This window comes from Ictidomys tridecemlineatus, chromosome 1 (genome assembly GCF_052094955.1).
Source record: "Ictidomys tridecemlineatus isolate mIctTri1 chromosome 1, mIctTri1.hap1, whole genome shotgun sequence".
In the NCBI taxonomy this organism is placed as follows: domain Eukaryota; kingdom Metazoa; phylum Chordata; class Mammalia; order Rodentia; family Sciuridae; genus Ictidomys; species Ictidomys tridecemlineatus.
This window is the reverse complement of record NC_135477.1, coordinates 4,934,931-4,953,592: the sequence shown is the minus strand read 5'-3', so window position 1 is coordinate 4,953,592 and position 18,662 is coordinate 4,934,931. Positions and strand designations below refer to the sequence as shown.

Sequence of the window (18,662 nt, the reverse complement as noted above, 5' to 3'; positions counted from 1 at the left end):
ACTAGTGCCATTCTAAATTGACAAATAGGCTTTTCAGAGTATAAAGTTTGAAATGCCATTTGTGATGGTTCCATGACATTAAGCCCAAGAAGCTTGGAATGTAGCCCTCCACGGTGTTTTGTGGTCCGTGTCTGCTGCTGGATCACGCTGACGTTGGTGTTTATAGACCCATGGTTGCTCTATCGTCGACTTCCAGAGTACTAATTATGAGTCAGTGTGGTTGTGCGTGGAAAATTAATTTGCTTTTATTTCTTCTTTTTTCGAGTGAGAACTACCTGGTCCGCTGGTCAAGTTCAGGATTACCTAAAGACATAGACAGATTGCACAATCTGCGAGCCGTGTTCACTGTAAGTGTGCCTGCAGGCGTTCAGTGGACCATTCTCCGTCCTGATACTGTTCTGAGTGACTTCCCTACAGCACTAGCACATGAATCTGGGGGGACGCCTGGAGTCGAGGTTAATCTGGGATGAGTAACATGCCTTCTGGGACCTTCTGAGTCTCTAGCTGCCCTTTGAGTCACTGTAACAGAGATTTGCCCCATTACCGTGGAGCACGTCTCTGAAACTTCGATCTCAAGTTCCCTTAACAGTCACTGACTATTGTTATTCAATCACGTTTTGTCATGGGACTAGCACTGAAATGCTGGACGCTGCTCTGGGAAGGGAATCTCTGTGTCTTCACTGTCCTTTTCAATTGGACTTGCATTGAGTAATGGTTCTTCAAAATGATTTATGGAAATGAATATTTCTAGGACCTTGGAAGCAAAGACCTGAAAAGGGAGAAAATCAGTTTCGTCTGTCAGATCGTCCGCGTGGGTCGCATGGAGCTGAGGGACAGCAACACAAGGAAGCTGACCTCGGGGCTGCGGCGACCTTTTGGAGTGGCGGGTAATCCATTTCCCTCTTTCTCCTTGAGAGTTTAAGATCATCACCTTCACTTTGACCAAGAGCCGCTGTTGAACTCTGGGCAGTGGGCAGCTTTGATTTATAGGCTTTTCTGGTGGAGAGAAAAAAAATCCGTCATCCTTTTTCTGGGTGGTTTTAGTCCACCTGTAAGCTCCGGATGCTGGGGTGCCTGAGTTTCAGATGTAAATAGAACATATTTGGTTGAAAGCAGATCGTGTCTTTTCCTCAGAGAGACCCTGACCCATTTCCTGGCCCCTGGAGAAGCTGGGCACTGGCAGGGGTCGGGTTCAAGATTTCTGGACTTGGCGGTTGGTTCAGGAGTGGACTGGCGTGGACAGGGTCATGAGGAGGAGAGTCAGGCACCAAGCCCACAGGGTCTGCTGGACACAGGGCCTTTGGTGTTTTTTAACCCTTCTTAATTCTAAATCATGTGTGGTTGTTTTTGGTGACATCTCAAGACAAGCAAGACCAGTCATCTCTGTTGTGGAAAGTGTCCCCGGAGGTTCTGATGTCACTTTAAAAAAATAATTTTGGAAAGTGATTTTATGGTCATAGGGAATTCCTTACCCAGCTCTTGAGGTGTGTTCACGTCCTTTCTGTGATGTTGGGGAATCATATGAACAAGTGTTTGGGAACATCTCGATCCCTGGCACCCAGCTGGAACACGTTCCTTACCGTGACCAAGCATCCCAGAGCTGAGACTTTTCTCCTCTTGGAATAGACTTTATTTTTAGAGAAGCTCTAGGTTCAGGTAAAATTGGGCAGAAAATGGTTCTCACATACCCTCGCCCATCCTCAGCATTTCCCCCCTTTGCTGTGTTCGTCTGACCGTGAACCTACAGTGGCATGTCACTGTTTCACCAGGTCTGGAGTTGACGTGGCTGTCTGATCTCGGTGTTGTGCATTCTGGGGGTTTTTACAGAGGAATGATGTCCCATGTCCACCAGAACAGGACCATGGAGAGCAGTTTCACTGCCTTAAAAGTCCTCTGTGGGGCGGGAGTTGTTGCTCAGTGGTGAGCGCTTGCCTCACATGCACGAGGCACTGGGTTCGAGCCTCAGAACCACATAAATGTAAAATAAAGATATTGTGTCCACCTGAAACTAAAAAATAAATATTAAAAAAAAGTCCTCTGTGGTCTTGAAGTTTTTAGAGAAATAGATCAATTCTTTAAACAAATGATTCCTACTTCATAAAGAGTGATGAACGGCGAGAGGCCAGGTGACTGGTCTGCTATTGGAAGCACCACGAGGAAGTTCACTGCTTATGAGTGAAACGTCAGGGTGGGTTGCCTCGCTGAGACCCCGGGGGGACTGGCATGGGGCACGTCACATTCTCATCCCTTATGGCTCGAACACATGTTTTAAAATTCTTGCTTTATCTTTCAGAGCCTGTAGCACCTTTCCCGTGTTTAGTTGAGATGCCTGTAATTTTTCAGAAGTTTGCATTTTCTTTTCTCCTGCTATGGTATTCTTTTTGTGTGTGTGTGGTGCTGGGGGTTTTACTTGGGGCCTGTGCATGTGGGCAAGCACTCTACCAACTGAGTAACTGACCTATGTCCTAGCCCCGGCCCATGTTTGTTTTAAGAAAATATTTTATTTTGTCTTAGGTGTATTAGGCTTCCCTGAAGCAGTCAGAGGAAACTTTGACAAGTTATGTAACTCACGCTTCTTTCCAGCATGGATGCCGGGGGTTCTCTTGTTCTTAGATACCAGAGAGTGTGCTGCAAAGTTCCTGTGAGAACACAGCGAGGTTTGGGATGCCAAGACGAAGTCTCGATGGAGACTTGTGGTCCTCCCCGCCTTTGGTTAAAACTGGAACATCTTCAGCTTTCGGCATTTGAGTCTTGACATTTGGAATGTCCTAGGGAGTGAGGGCTGGGGATCTCGCTGTGGCCTCGCTGTTCAGAATGTGCTTGATGGTGCGTGGTGGGGTCTGGTGTCAGGGCACAGCCCCCATCTCCGAGGCTTCTCTGGGAGTTGCTGAAGCCCAGGTGTACCCTGCCCTGACGTGGTGCCCTGTCCCCGGGAGCCTTTCCTATGTTGTGTCTACAGAGACATGGCCGGTGTCTAGGCCCTGGAGCGTGGGCCACTGGCTGCAAGGCCTCCACCGCCATGTGCCTTGATTCATGGTGACTCTCCTGTAGCCCCTCGCTCCTCCCGTCGACCCTGGTCTTTGGCTTCTTCCTCTTCTGTCTTGTGTCCTGGTGCTCACTCACTGTGGGCTGTTGGAAGCCTGCCTGGGCCATCCCTAGCTTCACTGGCCTGTTTCTGCGCGTATTCTCTGGAGCATGGGCTCTCCTGCTATTCTGGTCATGGGGCCCTTGTCCTATCTGGTGGGACACGTCAGGCCTGGGCCTGTGAAGGTTGGTTCCAGGGGCTCCCAGCAGGGCCTCTGCTCCCTCTGCTGCCCAGCAATTGCTTGCTTACTTGGCTTCTGGTTCGCCTGGGTCCTAGCATGAGCACTGTGGCCTCCAAGGTCACATCAGAGGGCCGGGTTTTAAGGACCTCTTGGCTGGTATGTTTCATAAGTACTGTTAAGAACCGGAGCCTCTGCTTGTCGAGTTTCCAGGTTCCTATGGCCACTGTGCCCTGGGACAGGGGTGATGCGTTGTACCATGTGACTTGGCTGTGTAGATTTTTGGCACAATACGTGGCTCCCAGCTGCCCTGTCCCCCTCGTTCCGTGCCATTCTTCAGTGTAGCTGGGGTGCAGGCTTCCCACCCCTGCAGCTCCGTCCCCAGCAACACCTTTTCCCGGAGGACAGAGCCCTCTCATAGCTGAGGAGGGCCTTGGACTTGTGTTCACCGTGCTCTGCCCAGATCTACAGGAAGACTTAACCCTGCTTGTCTGTGCAACAGCACCCAGCTCCTGGAGAGAAGCGTGCATGGACTTTAGGCCTGTGTGTCTTGTCTTGTATCGGAAATAATGTGTCACATTCTTTGTTTTAAACCTTTTGGTAATGTGAAAGTGATAGGCAATTGTAGGAAATTATGGAAATTTCATTGAAGAGAAACCTAAGCATAATTGAATAAATCATTCCTAATTTTCCACAATCGGAAGTTCTTCAGGGTTATTCTGGCATGTTTTTTTAATTTCTTCTTTTTTTTTCTGTGTTTGTGGTCCATAGTTTTAAAAAATAATATCGGGTCAAACAAGGGCTGAGGGTGCAGCTCAGAGGCAGAGCACACGTTTGGCGTGTGAGGGCCTTGAATCCCTAGCACCAGGTGGACACATCTGATCAGAGACCTATTGTTGGCCTTTTGGTGGTTTTTTTTTTTTCTTTTTTCCATTCCTCTTTGGTCTCGGGCTTTGTCCCCAGGCTGGGGCTCGAGGGCCTGAGGCGAGGAGCAGGAGGAGGGCTGATGGGTGCCAGGGCAGGCGGCCTTCCTACCAGGGCTGCTGGGCCTAGTGTGTGCAGACTTGGGCACTGGGGACAGGGCAAGGGGTCAGATGGCTGGGGAGGCCCATCAGCTGGTGAGTTGAGCCAGGTGACCCTGGAGAGGCACACGGCAAGGCCACCCCTGTGGCTGGCGTGCAGGTTCAGACTGACTTCTCTCTGCTCGTGCCTGCTGAGTGAGCTTCCTTTCATGATTCTGAATGGTGCTAAAATGTCTCCATGCACAGATGGGCATCTTAGCATTGGTCAGTGCTGGATGTAGTCCAGTCACCACAGACAGTGCCCAGTGCTGGCACAGCCTACCAGGTGGGCCTTGAGCTCCGGCCGTTCACCTCCTGTGCAGCTGCTTCTCGATGGCTGATGTACTTGGGCTCCTTCCACCTGCTTCTGCGCGGCTCTTCCACCTGTCGTCCCACTGGTGCAGTAGGACACACAGTACAGACCCCTGGGGCTCCACCAAACCCAGCAAGAGATGGACAGCAGGGCAAGCAAGGGCTGGATGGCAGGGCTTCCATTTGCCCGGCAGTCCCGGAGCTCTTTTGGGGGGGTCAGCCGTGTAGAAATGAACATGGTCTCCACTTCAACCCGGGATGCTGGTCACCAGGGGAGGACTTAAGTTAGGAAAGCAAACAGGTGCACTGCTCTCTTATCTTTAGCCAGGTGTGGGGGATGAGGCAGAGCACAGGGAAGGTGCCCAGTGCCCTCTGGGGCTGCTCTTGGCTCTTCTTGGTCGGCCTGTCGTGACCGAGGCAGGAGGCAGGCAGACGGTGGGCTTGCACAGGGAAGGTGCCCAGTGCCCTCTGGGGCTGCTCTTGGCTCTTCTTGTTCAGCCTGTCATGACCAAGGCAGGAGGCAGGCAGACAGTGGGCTCCTGTGCTGGTTAGTTCTGTCTGTGGCTGCGGTTTGCTCAGCTGGATGGTTGGTGGCTGAGGATTCTCTGTGAGTGTCCCCCTCGCATTGGCACCAGCATGTGGAGGCCCCTGGTAGATGGTAGCCCTGGCTGATTGTGTTATTATTTGGGATGTTATTAAGGGTGGGTAGCCACTTGGCACGTGTGGATATTTAAGTTATATTTAAATGAGTAAATCAAAGATAGCATTTGGCTGTCTGTCCTTCCTGCACTTCTTGATGCCCCTTGTTCCACAGAACATCCTCACCGCCGATGTCTCGGAATCTGCAGCTCTATTGGCCGGTGGATGGTGGGTGAGGGAGGGTCAGGGGACCTCCACCATTCCGCTCCAGCCCTACTGGACCACCCTGTGAGATGACCTCATGTCTTTCAAACAGGGCAGTCTTTAGACTTGAAGCTCCGGTGATGGTTGGTCAGAACATTTTGATGGTCCTTGGTTGGTGGACTTCCTATGATGATTGCACTGAAGTAAGACAGTCTCTGTTCTTTTCTCGTCCACAGTGATGGATGTAACCGATATAATAAATGGAAAAGTAGACGATGAAGATAAGCAGCATTTCATTCCCTTTCAGCCGTAAGTATGGAGCGGTCCAAGCCCGTCGCCACCTGCAGTGTGGAAATCCTATTTGTAGTGATCAATCACCTTCGTGATGACGTTATACGTGAAGCCCACAGAGGGATAGATTGTTTCACAATCATAAAAGATTTGTGTAGTCACTGCCACAGCACGTGGAATTTTTGGTAGTGATAGAATCCTGGGTAAAAGTTGGTGTATGCTTCTGGAAGTAGATTCTATATGTGTTCTCTGAATTTCCTTATCAGAAGAATTACAATTCCACTCTGAGTGTGGATGTTTCTTTACATAATTGATTTATTCTGGTGGCAGTTTGCACTTTCCAAATACAATACTTTCAAATTCATCACAAGAGGTTTGCTGTTTTTAAAATAGAAAACCAAACACAATGATGATGAATTCCTTTGTAAAGTGAGGAATAGGACTTTGCAGCATGTGGTGACGCTGCTGAGTTTCCCATCCTGGTTTCTGCTCAGGGTCTACGGGTGCCGGGCACTTCTCTGTCTCTGGAGAGGTGCCTGGAGCATGGGAAGGCACTTGAGGGAAGTGCCTTTGGTGGAGTCTCTGATGTGAAGGGACTGGTGGTGTTTGGTGACAGAAGCAGACGAGGCCCAGTCAGGGTCTTCGGCCACCCCAGGGACACTTCTGCTTCAGGAAGGTGGGGCAGGAAGTGGAACACTTAGGTAAATGGTGAGACGGCCTCCCCTAGCTTGCCAGGTCAGACTGAACGGTGCAGGTGGGTGACCTGTGGGGTCCTCTCTGTCCTCTTTCCTCTTCATGTTTGTTTTTCTTTAAGGGATCTCACACTGGAGACAAGTTTCATTTCACAAAGTTCACATCGTTTCCAGCAGTCGGTGGAGGGGCTTTGGGTGGCTGGGCAAGTGGCTGTGGAAGGAGCCCTGTCCTGGGTGGAGGAGGAGGACTGTGGCTCCCTGTGCACCCCGCAGCCTTCCTGACCCACGGTTGGGCTGCACTCCTGGCACACGCTCCCTGCGCAGGCAGGTGCTCTGTCCAGCAGCTTCCGAGGCTCTTGCAGTGCCCAATGGAGGCCTTTGCAGCTTCCTGGAGAGGGGGGATGGCAGAGCCGCTATGTTCCCCAGCTGCAGCTGGGTCCGGTGGCACATCTTCCCAGCACAACTGCAGGCAGAGGGCTTTGGGGACTTGAATGCTTTCAGTTCACTTTTCTGTCTAGTGTGATAACTACTAGCCCCGTGTGGCCATTTAAATTAATTAAAATTAAATAGAATTAAAACTTTAGCTTCTCAATCACATTAGTTCCATATCAGTGTTCAGGCCCCCCCGCCCCTGGGCTCGCGGTTGCCGTGCTGGGCGCGTGGAGCACGTTCCCACCACTGCAGGGAGCGTGGCTGGGTCCTTACCTCGGGAGCCCACCAGTGAGCTGGCTCATGAAGGCAGAGCCCTGCAGTCTGCAAGCTTCCTCAGCAAGTGAGGCCACCCAGTGCAGGTAACACGTAGACGTACTTTTGTGAAATCATGAAGTTAAGGGGCTTGTTGTTCCCCTGAGAAATAATGGGGCCCCTGCTGTTTTGATTGCTGTGTGACATGTCAGCTTCCTGAAGCCCCAATGCTCTGCTAAACTAAGGTGACTTGTTGCTGGCTAGTGTGCTCTGGGGTGCCCTGTTTGAGAAGTTAGAGTGTTTGGAGTTTCAAGTTTCTAGCCTTCACAGGCTGTGCCGTAAGCTCCCAGAGCTGGCCTGTGCATGGCGCCATCTTTTTTATCTTGTAGTGAACGTCGATTTTAAGAAATATGATTACATGCTTATCTCTTATGTAATTTGTGACTCCTTGCTCCATTAAAGGAAGACTAATATACAGATTAATATTTGCAGTGTTAGAAGCAAAAGAGCAGCCTGATTTTAATAGCAAAATAAGCAATGAAACCAGTTCTTTGGGAAATGTCATGCTAATGAAACCGTTTTTTGCTCCATTAAAACTGATTTATTATCTCACAGGGTTGGTTTTAGGGATGGAAGCGCAGTGCACATCTTTCCCTCGCTCCCCCCCTCTCTTTCCTCTCTCTCTTTCTCTCTCTCTCTCTTCTTTTACTTGGTGAAGTAAATTAAAAACAGCCCTCAGCTCCCGTGAGTTATGTGGCTTGGGTGATGGATAATGGCGACTTTGCTTCAGAATTGATTTTGGACACTCTGCACATGGTGTCTGTTTCCTTCTCATTTCCTCTTGGGCCGGGCGGGGGGTACAGGATTTTCCTGCTGGCACCTGCTGCCTGCTCAGCTTCCCTCTCCTTCACTGCAGCCCTGTGGACGGCTCCCTGTTGTAGGGCCCGACCTGCTGGTTTGCATTCCTAGCCATGTCCCGGCTTCCCTCCCCGATGTGGCTGTCACCGATTGTGTTCCCTAAAGTGTACTCCCTGTCTCACGTGACCTCACTTGGGGTCTGTGGAGTGCAAGAGGGGCAGGTTGGGAAGCTTCTTCAAGCCATGAGGTTTCGGGGGTCTCTTCTTGAGCGGGGTGGGGGCTCTTGATTTTGCTTTTCCCTTTGTGCCACCTGCCCCGTGACCCAGGCTGTGTTTGGAGTTAGTGAAGTTGGAGAAGTGGCTGTGGGGGTGCCTTTCAGTCCCCTGGCCCTCGGACCAGCCCTTCAGTGGTCCGGGGGCCCCTGAGCCGCGGCTGGTGTCCTGGGGAGCGGGCGCCTTGGTTGGCCTGACTTCTCTCTGGTTCAGCATTTCCTGATCGATGCTTTTCCCTGTTTCTCTTGTCACCTGCCCTCTGTCTCCCACCCTCTGTCCTGCGTTGACTCATGACGACCCTCTGGCCCTCGGGGACGCTGCCCTCTTGTGTTCCCTTGTTCCCGGGACCCACGGGTCTTCGTGCCCTTTGTCTCCTGTGGTCTTGCTCGTCCCGTGCCCTCCAGGCTCGCGTTGGACGACGCCACCCGACACAAGCCGCTCAACATGTCATCCCGTTTTTCACCCAGGGTGGCAGGGGAGAACGACTTCCTGCAGACTGTCATAAACAAAGTCATCGCTGCCAAAGAGGTCAACCACAAGGGCCAGGGTACGTATCTCCATTTGGTTACCGTTGCTGTCCACCTCTGGGGGTGTGGACGGTGCCGTCTGGTTTGTGTGTCAGCTCGACGTGGTGGTGGCAGTGGTGACAGTGCCGGGACTGGAGAGCTTGTCTCCAATGCATGGCCCCTGCAGTGTCCTGCTGCTCACCTTCCTGAGTACCACTGGAGGCCAGCCTCCCCGAGGATAGTGACGACTGATCTTTTCTTGAGTGCGGCACGGGTTCTTGCTTTGCTGGGCCAACACCGGGTTTCCTCCCTTGGTCCAGCCCTTCCTCTTATCTGCCCTAGAACAAAATCCTTCATACGGTCCCCACCCGCGGGCTGCAGCTCCCTCTTCCCTGTAGGGAAAAGGGGCATTGGACACCGCCCTCACCCCCAGGCATGTGCTCTTGTCCTCTGTATCATGGCCCCTGTGGAGTGCAACTCACTGCCTGGCTATTTTCTAGGGCTGCCCCTTTGTCCCCTGGGAAAGTGGCTTTGTTGATGGACTGGCACCCCTCCCTTCTGTTTGCTCAGTTATCCTCCTTCCCCCTCTCTGTCCCACAAGCACCAACATTGACCCCACACTGATGTGTCCAGGAGCTGCCCTTCTGCTGGCAGAGCTGGCCCCTGTCAGCTTGGGTGGAGACACTGGGCCCTCGGTTTGGCCAGGAGATGACCATTGGAGGAGCCTGCCTCCTGCCCCGGGGGAAGCACCTTTGTAACCTGGGTCTGACCTGCCCCACACAGGTGGGAACGTCCTCACGTCAGTCCTGGATCACCTGGGCAGGGCTGAGGGAGGGCCTGCCTCCCTGTCCAGCTACCTGCAGTCACCAGACCTCCAGAATAGCCGTGCCAGCTCTCAAGGAGAACGTTGACCCACTGGAAGAGTGTTCTGGAGAAATGGGCCCTTAAGGTCTCTGTGAGGACCCTGAGCTGGTGTGACCTGCCCATCTCGGCCCACAACAGCAGCGAACCAACCCCCACCCTGAAAGTTAATCCTGAGAGTTCATGAACATTTAAGCTGACCCAGGCCTGGTCCCTGGTAAATGACCAGCCATGGCAATATGCACTTTAATTAAAACCACCCAGTAGGGGTCTGGTCCAGCTGTGGAGATTGGAGCTGGACAGGCTGGGTGTTGGGGGCAGGCCCTGGCTGCTTGTCCTCCCTGGCCCTGGAGCAGGCCCTGTGGACCTCCAGGTTCTCTTTCCCTGTCGTCTGAGCTTCGGTCAACAGTTATGACAAAGTCACCCAGGAGAAGTGGAGATGGTTTCAGGCCAGTAGGAAACTACTCAGACAGATGCCCGGAAGCCTGCCTCTGTCAGGTTCACGGCCAAAATCCATGAAGCCAGAGAGCGACCGGGCTGGTACTTGGTGCCTGCACCCTGGGAGGAGGGGCTGCTCCAAGCCACAGCTGGAACGGAGAGGAGACCCTCAGACCGCGGTGTCTTCCCGAGTCGGAATGCCCGGCAGCCTCCTCACTGAACCTTTTCCTGGCCCGCCCAGGTGAACCCTGCTCGTTCCAGAGAGCACTGAGAGAGATGGTCCAGGGAGTGCCCCTGAGCCCGCCGCTGGGTCTGTTGGGCACGGCTGGGTGTCTGTTTTTCATTAGTCCTGACCCAGGTTGGCCCTGATCCTGCTCACCTGGGTCCTGGCCAGGTGCCCACACAAGGAGCAGGGAGGAAAACACTGATGTACAAAACCGGGAGTATTTCATGCCCAGTATCCTGGGCACAGGTCCCGTGGCCCTCGTCTCCTGGGCACACGCCTGGGGCCCCTGTCCCTCAGGCTCCTGTCTTGGGGTCTTGGTCTGTTCTAGGTTTCATCAATGTGTCCTTGTCACCAGTGACACAATCTTTTATAATCAACCCAAATTATTCTGACTTCTGAACCCGAAGGTACTGGGGGTTTGAAGTGGACAGTGTCCCCCGCCCTCCCCCACACACCCCTGCTTCCCGTGTTTGAGACCTGTTGGTGCTCCTTCTTTTCATTTTTAGTTATTCTGATGAAGCAGATGTCAACCCCAAATGTGCTTTTTCTTTGATGAATATTGGCCTCGTATTCTCTTGAGGAAGGTGTTTTTAGAAAAGCTCAATATAACCAAGAACATTCAGCCTCCCTGTTTAGATGGTGGTGTGACCCTTGAGTCCGGTCACTGGTGTTTGAGTTTGTGAGCTCAGATACTTGAGTGTCTGTGAGCAGGGAAAGGTGCTGGAGAGGCAGGGCTTCTCATAATAGCACGAATGCTCTTAGGTGTGGTCTCCTGGACGGGTGACGGTGCCGGGACACAGGAGAGGGAGTGCTCGGCCCCTGGAAGGGTTGTCTGCATAATTTTTCTGCAGGGCCAGAGCTGGTGCTAGTTCAGGTGCTTTTGTGTGAATTAGTGCAAAGCAGGAGACGCAGTGAGTGCCAGGGTGGATGGTGGGCTCCTAGTCACCTTTCTTGGTCCATTACCATGTGCAGTGCACGTCTGGAGCCCTGGGACATGTGCCTCTGTTTGGGTGCCATCCCCTGGTGGGTCTTGGGGGCTTTCTTCCGTTGGCTCTATTTCCCTCCTTTGACAAACTCTGTCTCCCATAGACAACGCAGACGCACACAAGGACACCCACAGGGGCCCAGGCACAGACACACAGTAGGAGCACACCTTGATACCGTGGTGGCTCATGGGTCCCCCAGAGCTGAGCAGCTGGGGAGCAGCAGGCCAGGCTCTGGGCCTTGTGTGAGCACCTCAGTGTGCCACGGGCAGTGACGCTGCCTTTGCACCTAGGGAACAGGCACTGTCCTTGACAGCAGCTGCTGCGTCTCCTGCCCTTGACGCATGAGCCTCTGCATGTCCTCATGCTCCCGCCCACGGGCCTGCCCCTGGGTGTGTATTCAGGGCGCACTCCCTGTGCCCAGGCCCGTGTTCACCACACTCCTTGTGGGATGCTCCTTTGTCCTGGTGTCGAGGGCTGAAAGTCTCCTGTTCCCTCTGGGAGGCAAGAGCTCAGTGGCAGCCTGAGCATTGTCCTGAGCTATGACAGTGTCTCTGTGGCCCCCGCTCTGCAGCTCACTGCGGCGAGAGCTGCCAGTGCCTTATGCATCCAACTCTGAGTCCTTGCTGGTGGCCTCTCTGGGGTTCTGGGAGAGGTCAGCCTTCTGGGTCCATTCCTAGTCCATGCTCCTTCTGGTTTATCTCACATGCATATTGATTCAGAGGAGCCATTGGTCCTGGGCACCTGTGGGGGGTGCATAGCTGCTGGCCCTGGGCACCCATGGGGGAGGGCCCAGCCATTGGCCCTGGGCACCCATGGGGGAAGGCAGAGCCATTGGCCCTGGGCACCTGTGGGAAGCGTGAGAGCTGCTGCTCCTGAGGGTTCCCCTGTCCAGGCAGAGTTTGCCTCCCAGCTGGCAGGTCATTCCCCTGTGCTAAGTACCTCCCACCTGGACGTTGACTGTGCCTTTAAATGTTGAATTGTGAATTAAAACTCTCATTCATTGAAGTCACTGTCATGAAGTATTCTTAAAATGAGCAAGATGCAATGTGACCCTGGCATCTGTTGTTTTCCCAGGTTTGTGGGTAACATTGAAATTACTTCCTGGAGATGTCCATCAGATTCGAAAAGAGTTTCCTCATCTGGTGGACAGAACCACAGCCGTGGCTCGCAAAACAGGGTTTCCGGAGATAATCATGCCTGGTAAGGACTGGCTTGTCTGGGGCTTCTGTGCACGGGAGGTGTTGCTGGTCACAAAACCACGGGGACAGTAACATGTAGCTCCGGTAGCCACAGAGGGCTGAGCTCATCTTGGTGATGTGGAAGCCCCAGGGTGGCTCTGGAACACCTGGGGGTCAGTGGCTGTGACTGAGTGAGGGGGGATATTCACCCTGGCCACCTGGACCCCTGCTAGGAAAAGCTCCCCACAGCTGTGAGGGTCGTGTGGGAAATGCAGCAGGAAACCCAGCAGATATCTGAACAGATTTTTTGATTAAAAAGAGGAAGGAGCATTGGCAAGTGAGCCCCCAGCATGCGGCCACCATAGGCCATGCGGGACAGCAGGACTGTGCATGAGTGGCCAGTGGCTAGTGTCGGGCACCACACTAGTGCGCTCTGGTCCACTTGCAGAATTTAAGCGAGGAAACTGATGAGGGGATTTCTTGTGAGCATTAATCTCATGTTTAATAACACTGTCCAGTTTCTAGGTAGATTCATGTTACTAATCTGATTTGGTTCTCGGACCTTGGGAAGCATGGTTGATATTTACCCTTTACATCTGGGTGATACTGTTTGCTTTGTAAGCAATATTTGTGTTAATAATATAGGTTAATCCACATAAAGGTCTTGGGACACTGCAAGTTAGTGTTGAGCTAATTCTCATAAAAATTAAACCACAGCCTGAAGTCACATGGCCAACGAGTGGAGATGAGGTCCAAATGCCACTCTTGCCTGGCACACGTGGCCACTTTGGCCACCCAGCCCATTTGCTAAGACTTGTCAGGGGAAGGCAGCTCAGAGTCCTTGAATTTGGACCTGCCACGCAAACTCATGCCTGAAGTCACTGGTGGTATGTGTTGACCTCTGTGGCTCGCGAAGGGAAACCCAGGAAACCTGTGCTCTGTGGGGTTTCCCTGATAATTGTAGACTTACACAGGAAGTCTAAAACTTACCCCATGATTCTGGCAGGTCCGTGTGCTCCCTGCCTGGGGAGGTGCCCCTGGGGGAGGGCAGCTCGCTGGAGTGAGTCACCCTGTTCTCTGTCGACTGAGTGACCCTGGCCAGGCTGCAGGCACCAGGAGACAGAGCCAGTGGTTTTCAGTCAAACTCCTGCTCGCTCCTGGCAGAGCCTGAGCATCGCCCGTTGGCTTGGCTGTCTCCTGGAGACCTGGGTCATCTTGGGACAGTGGGGGAGCCAGTCACGTCACCTCATGGCCGACGTTCTACCTTCTTGTGACCTGCTGGCATCCCAGGTCCTTCTGGAGGCCTGGGTGGGAGAGCAGAGCTGTCCTTTGAGCGGGAGGGGTGGTCAGCATCTGCCCACCCCCGCTCCCATCTCCCAGCTCCCTCCTGCCCACAGAGAGCCCCATAACCCTGGGGGCGGCCCTTGTGAACGTCTGTGGGCTTCTCCTCCTGTGAATGGGGTCGGCTGGTGGGCCCCACAGAATTACTCTGCAGGTGCACCCGGGAGCCAGGTGTGGGGTTCAGCCCCTAGTCACCCCCACCCCGACTACTCCTCTGGCTGGTGTCATCTTTATGAAGCTGCTGTCCCCTTTAGTGATTGAGCTCCATGAGATCTTCAGACGGAGTGATGGCCCAGCACCCCTGCCTCACCAACAGGCCTCTTCAGGGTGGCTGTCCCAGGTCACTGCTGCTCAGTGGCCAGTCCTGGACGGGCAGCCTGGCCTCCTGCTCCCTGGCTCCTCCTTCCTTCTCTTCCCCCATGCACCCTGGCACAGTTGCAGCCGTGCTCCGTCTCCTGGCAGGCACAGTGGCTGTGGGAGTGGCCCACTGGGACTGTTATAATAATGACTTTTAAATGAAAGCTTAATTTAATAGTCAGATCCATTAAAAGGCAAAATAAATCAGTTAAACAAAAAAAATAAAAATAAAAATAAGAAATAAAATAAAAACAAGGCAGCAAGAGGAGGCTTGTTCCTTAAGGTTCCTGCTCCTCGCTCTTGCTGCCCTTGATGGAGCAGAGCCGCTCTGGGCAGAGCAGGGTCAGGTGGGAGGGGCCAGGCAACAGCACAGTCACGGTCCCTGGGCCGTGATGCTTCCTCTAAATCACGTTGCCAACAGAGCTTGTGAAGTTCTCCCGGTCGGACCGTTACCAGGGGCTGCGTGCGTCCTGAGTGGGGAGAACTCATCTGTGGTGATTTTTCCCCAGAGTCAAGGGTCCGTCCTGCCTACAGTGCTCAGGTCTGTTTTGTTCTGCCCTCTTCTCTCTTGGTCCCCACTAGGGTCCAGACAGCCACTTGCTGCAAGAGAAGAGCCAAGCAGGGGAGTTCCCCGTGTGGCCCCTCCTAGTTGTCCCTGATCCCAGGCTGTAGCTCTCAGTCAGGTTTCAGCTCCTGGACTTTGGGAAGAATGTCGAGGAGGCCGCTGCTGCCACTCACCTCCTGGGTGTGCGCCGAGGTGGTGACTGAGGCGTAGATGAGCCCAGCCCGCCTGTTGGTGGCCATGGCCCATGGCCACGAAGCGGGGCAGGTCCTCGCAGCTCCTCCGTGGCATTGTAGTCACTCTGGGCTGCACTTGGAAGTGGACCAGCCATCAGCAGAGGAGAGGTTTTCTCTTCCCAGCAGGCCTTAGGACGATGACAGAAATCACCTTTGTCGTGCTTTCAAATGCCAGATTGTTCTGTAGAGAATATTTCATGATCACCTAATAGAGTGTCTCTACCATTCTGCTAGGCTGGGGAGCGGGTTAGATGGTTTTTGCAAAATTCCCAGTCACACTATGAACAATGGGTTGGTATTAAAGATGTGATTCCCCCCAGGCGATGTTCGGAATGATATCTATGTGACGTTGGTTCAAGGGGATTTTGATAAAGGGAGCAAGACGACGGCCAAGAACGTGGAGGTGACCGTGTCCGTCTACGATGAAGACGGGAAGCGCCTGGAGGTACTGCTCTATGGGGGTCGTGTCTGCAGGCCCAGGCCCTGGCTCTGTTGCCCAGCTCGCGGCAGCCACTCGGGGACAAGTGTTGGTTCTTGCTCCCCTGTCTCCACCTTGCCTTGGTGTCCCTGGGTCCTGGTGCCAGCTGTCTCAGGAGATCCCTGTGGAGTTGGGCCCATGTTCTTTGCCCAGCCTTCTCAGAGAGGGTCATTTGGGGGCATCATCCTAAGCCCCTAGCAATCACTGTGAAGTGCAGACACCGTTATGTCACCTCTTCAGAAATGAGGAACCTGAGATTCTGAGGAAGAAGCAATTAGCTCAGGGTCAGAGAGCAGGTGGACGTGGGTTGCATTCTCTGACCTCTGACTGCTGCAGCCTGAGCTATGGCCTCCTGGCGCTTCCCATAGTAACCAGGATTAACTTCTGTGGGCAAAGCAGCCAGCAGGGTTCAGCTGAAAGGACTCAGGTCTGCAGTCATCTCTAATGAGTAGAGGCCAGACCAGAGCAGGTATCCGTCCAGGACCCCTGTGGACTGGGGCCAGGGAGCCGAAGCCTGGGTTTGTGTCTAGGGCTCAGATCTGAGTGGGAGTGGCTGTCTTTGTTGCTGCCCACCCTGTCTCTCCAGAAGCATGGGCCTTTGCCAGCATGGCTCCAGGTGGGGTCCACTGGACCGAGTTCATGGCTGGAGCCGGCAGGAGGGCTGCTGCTGCCTCCTTGCTCTGCAGCCCTTTACTCCAGACCTTTGAATGAGTCAGGCCACTTCCTGTAGGTCCTGATGTCAGAGGGGCTGGAGCGGGGTTGGGGTGGTGGACGCAGTATTCCCTCGTGTTTCACGACCGCCCCGGTCCTCAGTGCGTGGTCAGGGCGTCGGCTATGTGCAGAACTGTGCCTCCAGTGAGATGAGTTCACAGCACTGCAGGAGTGATCTCTCCTCCTGGGGGCCTGGTGGGAGGTGTGTGCCCGGCAGGCTCCCCGAGGTCTCACCTGAACTCTCTGCCTTCTTTCAAAGCATGTGATTTTCCCGGGTGCTGGTGACGAGGCGATTTCAGAGTACAAATCTGTGATTTACTACCAAGTGAAGCAGCCACGCTGGTTTGAGACCATGAAGGTATTATTTGCACGGTCATTTTATCACTTGGATTGATTAGGAAATGCTCATTTGTATCCCAAAGGAACCCCCACCTTCCCCCTGGTTCAAGGGGCTGCCCGCGAACAGCACCACACAGGCCGTGTGGCTCTCCCAACAAAGTCATTCTGGGTTGCTAAGGAACCACGCTGGCATTTCTCGGAATCCATTTGCTCCCATCTCCTTTGGACGTAGATATAGGGTTTTCATGGAGACAAATGACGGAGCCTTTTAAAGATAGTCATTGTCTTTCTCTTCTGGTTCTGTTTTATGTGTGGCATGCTGCCTTGACACCAGATTGGAAAAGACAGGATCCCAGTCCATGAGGTTTTGCCAGGGAGATGGGTCCCACTCCTGTGGCTCTGGCACGTTTGCATAATGCAGGTCTCCCGGTCTCTGTGGTGGCCTCTGTGGTAGGCACCAGCCCACTGCCAAGAGCTGGAATATTTGAGAAGAATCCCTGGGTTGGCCCCAGAACACAGATGTTAGATGTGAGAATTAGGGGCAGTCCTTGCTTGCAGCAGCGTGGACGAGGTCTTTTTCTTTTCCCATAATGTGACAACAAGATAGCTTCCTTACTGCAGCTGTGGAGAGAATATAGATACCTTTGTGTTGGGACCAAACGTGAAGACGGCAGCGTTCAGAAATAGAATCTTAACAGTGAGGATCAGAATGCTAAAAGAAAAAACCAGCTGTCTAGCAGAGTTGGATTGGCTCCTTCCAATATTACCTTGTTTAAATTTGGAGGCATTTTGCCTTTGGAAAGATCACACAGGGGATTAGATAGACAGCGTTTGCATTGCTAGGTGAAGAAGTATTTGCAGTTGTGCCCAAAGCTCCCACTGAATTAAGCTGTCTCCTTGGGAGCTGTTAGGGGAGCTGCCACCTCTCTCCTCTCCACTCACACAGGTGGCCATTCCCATCGAGGACGTGAACCGCAGCCACCTCCGGTTTACCTTCCGCCACCGGTCGTCGCAGGACTGTGAGTACTCTTGCTCACCACCAGCCCCGTGTGCACAGGGCCACCTCGGGCAGGTGTGGGGGGGACTCTCCTCGCTGCACCTGTTCTGGGCCACTCCGAGACTCTGCTGTCACACCGAAGTGACGGCCCCTTAGCCGTTGCCATTTCACCTGTTGCTGGGCCTGTCTCGGGCAGATCCCGGATGCCTTCCTTCTCTTGCCCGACAAGGGCTGCTGCTCCGTAAGCCTCCTTGGCTTTCCTTTTCTCCTTTTTGACACCTAATACTGTGCCCATCAGAAATGGCATTTGATTGAATCCAGAGCCCTTTTGTCTTCCTGGCTGTCCCCTGGTATCTGGAGTTCGGCCCCAGCTCTTCCCTAGATGTGGGTGTGATACTGATGGTGTCGCCAATGCTGGAGGAGCGACAGCCCGTGTTGGAACCTCTCCTTCCAGGGGAGTGTGCTGCTCACCTCCCACGATGTGGCCCTGTGCGAGGTGCTGAAGGGGGACCACAGAAGGCAGGCTCAGCGCTGTCCCTCGTCTGTCTTCACTCAGCACTAGCTCATATTTGGGAAAACAAGTGACAGTCGGAGGTGACTGTGGTAGTGTGTGCTGTGGAGAACCAGGGAGGAGGGTGGCCTTTGGCCCTGTGTGTGGTGGAAGATGCCTTGGGGGCCACTCAGGACGGTGGTCAGGCTCTGGCTCTGCATCTTCTCACAGGTACCTAAGCATGAGCCTCTGGTGATCATCCCTCAAGGATACGGGCACCTCCCTCCAGCAGCTCTGCAGTAGCGTCCGGCTCTGTGCTAGCTGCTGTGCTGTGAGCAGGTGCCCATCTCATTGTTTCTGGGGATCTGGGCCGTCCGCGTGGTGTAGGGTGTGCCCGGGGGACAGGACAGTGAGCAGGAGTGGAGTTCTGGTGCCTGGATATGTAGACGACTGTGAGGGCCACTGAGAAGCCCAGGCCTATGGTCACTCTGAGTGTTGAGGCCTGCAGAGCTACAGTGCTGACCACTGCCATCAGCTGACCATTTGTAGTGGCGGATGAGGCCAGGGCCTGGTTCTGCAAGGACTGGGAAGTGGCACGAGGCCCACTGTGTGGTGTCTGTGGGATGATGGCCACTTGAGCGTCACTGCGCCCCTTGCCTATCCTGCAGTGCAAACCCACC

The 18,662-nt window shown here is 53.6% G+C and overlaps 1 protein-coding gene across 5 annotated transcripts in view; it reads left to right on the top strand.

The window, feature by feature from the left end:
- Window positions 1–18,662, top strand: part of Dock1 (dedicator of cytokinesis 1) — a 461,323-nt gene that overhangs the window by 65,291 nt on the left and 377,370 nt on the right. For 3 of the 5 annotated variants that reach the window (XR_013427043.1, XM_078024303.1, XM_078024295.1), the window contains exons 9-16: window positions 266–347; window positions 752–887; window positions 5,716–5,788; window positions 8,681–8,823; window positions 12,368–12,493; window positions 15,288–15,412; window positions 16,416–16,514; window positions 17,442–17,514. Coding sequence is in view for 4 of the 5 variants with exons in the window: in XM_078024303.1 (XP_077880429.1) it covers window positions 266–347; window positions 752–887; window positions 5,716–5,788; window positions 8,681–8,823; window positions 12,368–12,493; window positions 15,288–15,412; window positions 16,416–16,514; window positions 17,442–17,514 (857 nt within the window). In the remaining variant the exon portion in view is untranslated. The remainder of the gene's footprint in view (window positions 1–265; window positions 348–751; window positions 888–5,715; window positions 5,789–8,680; window positions 8,824–12,367; window positions 12,494–15,287; window positions 15,413–16,415; window positions 16,515–17,441; window positions 17,515–18,662) is intronic. The other 2 variants (XM_078024305.1, XM_078024310.1) reach the window with 1 other exon arrangement.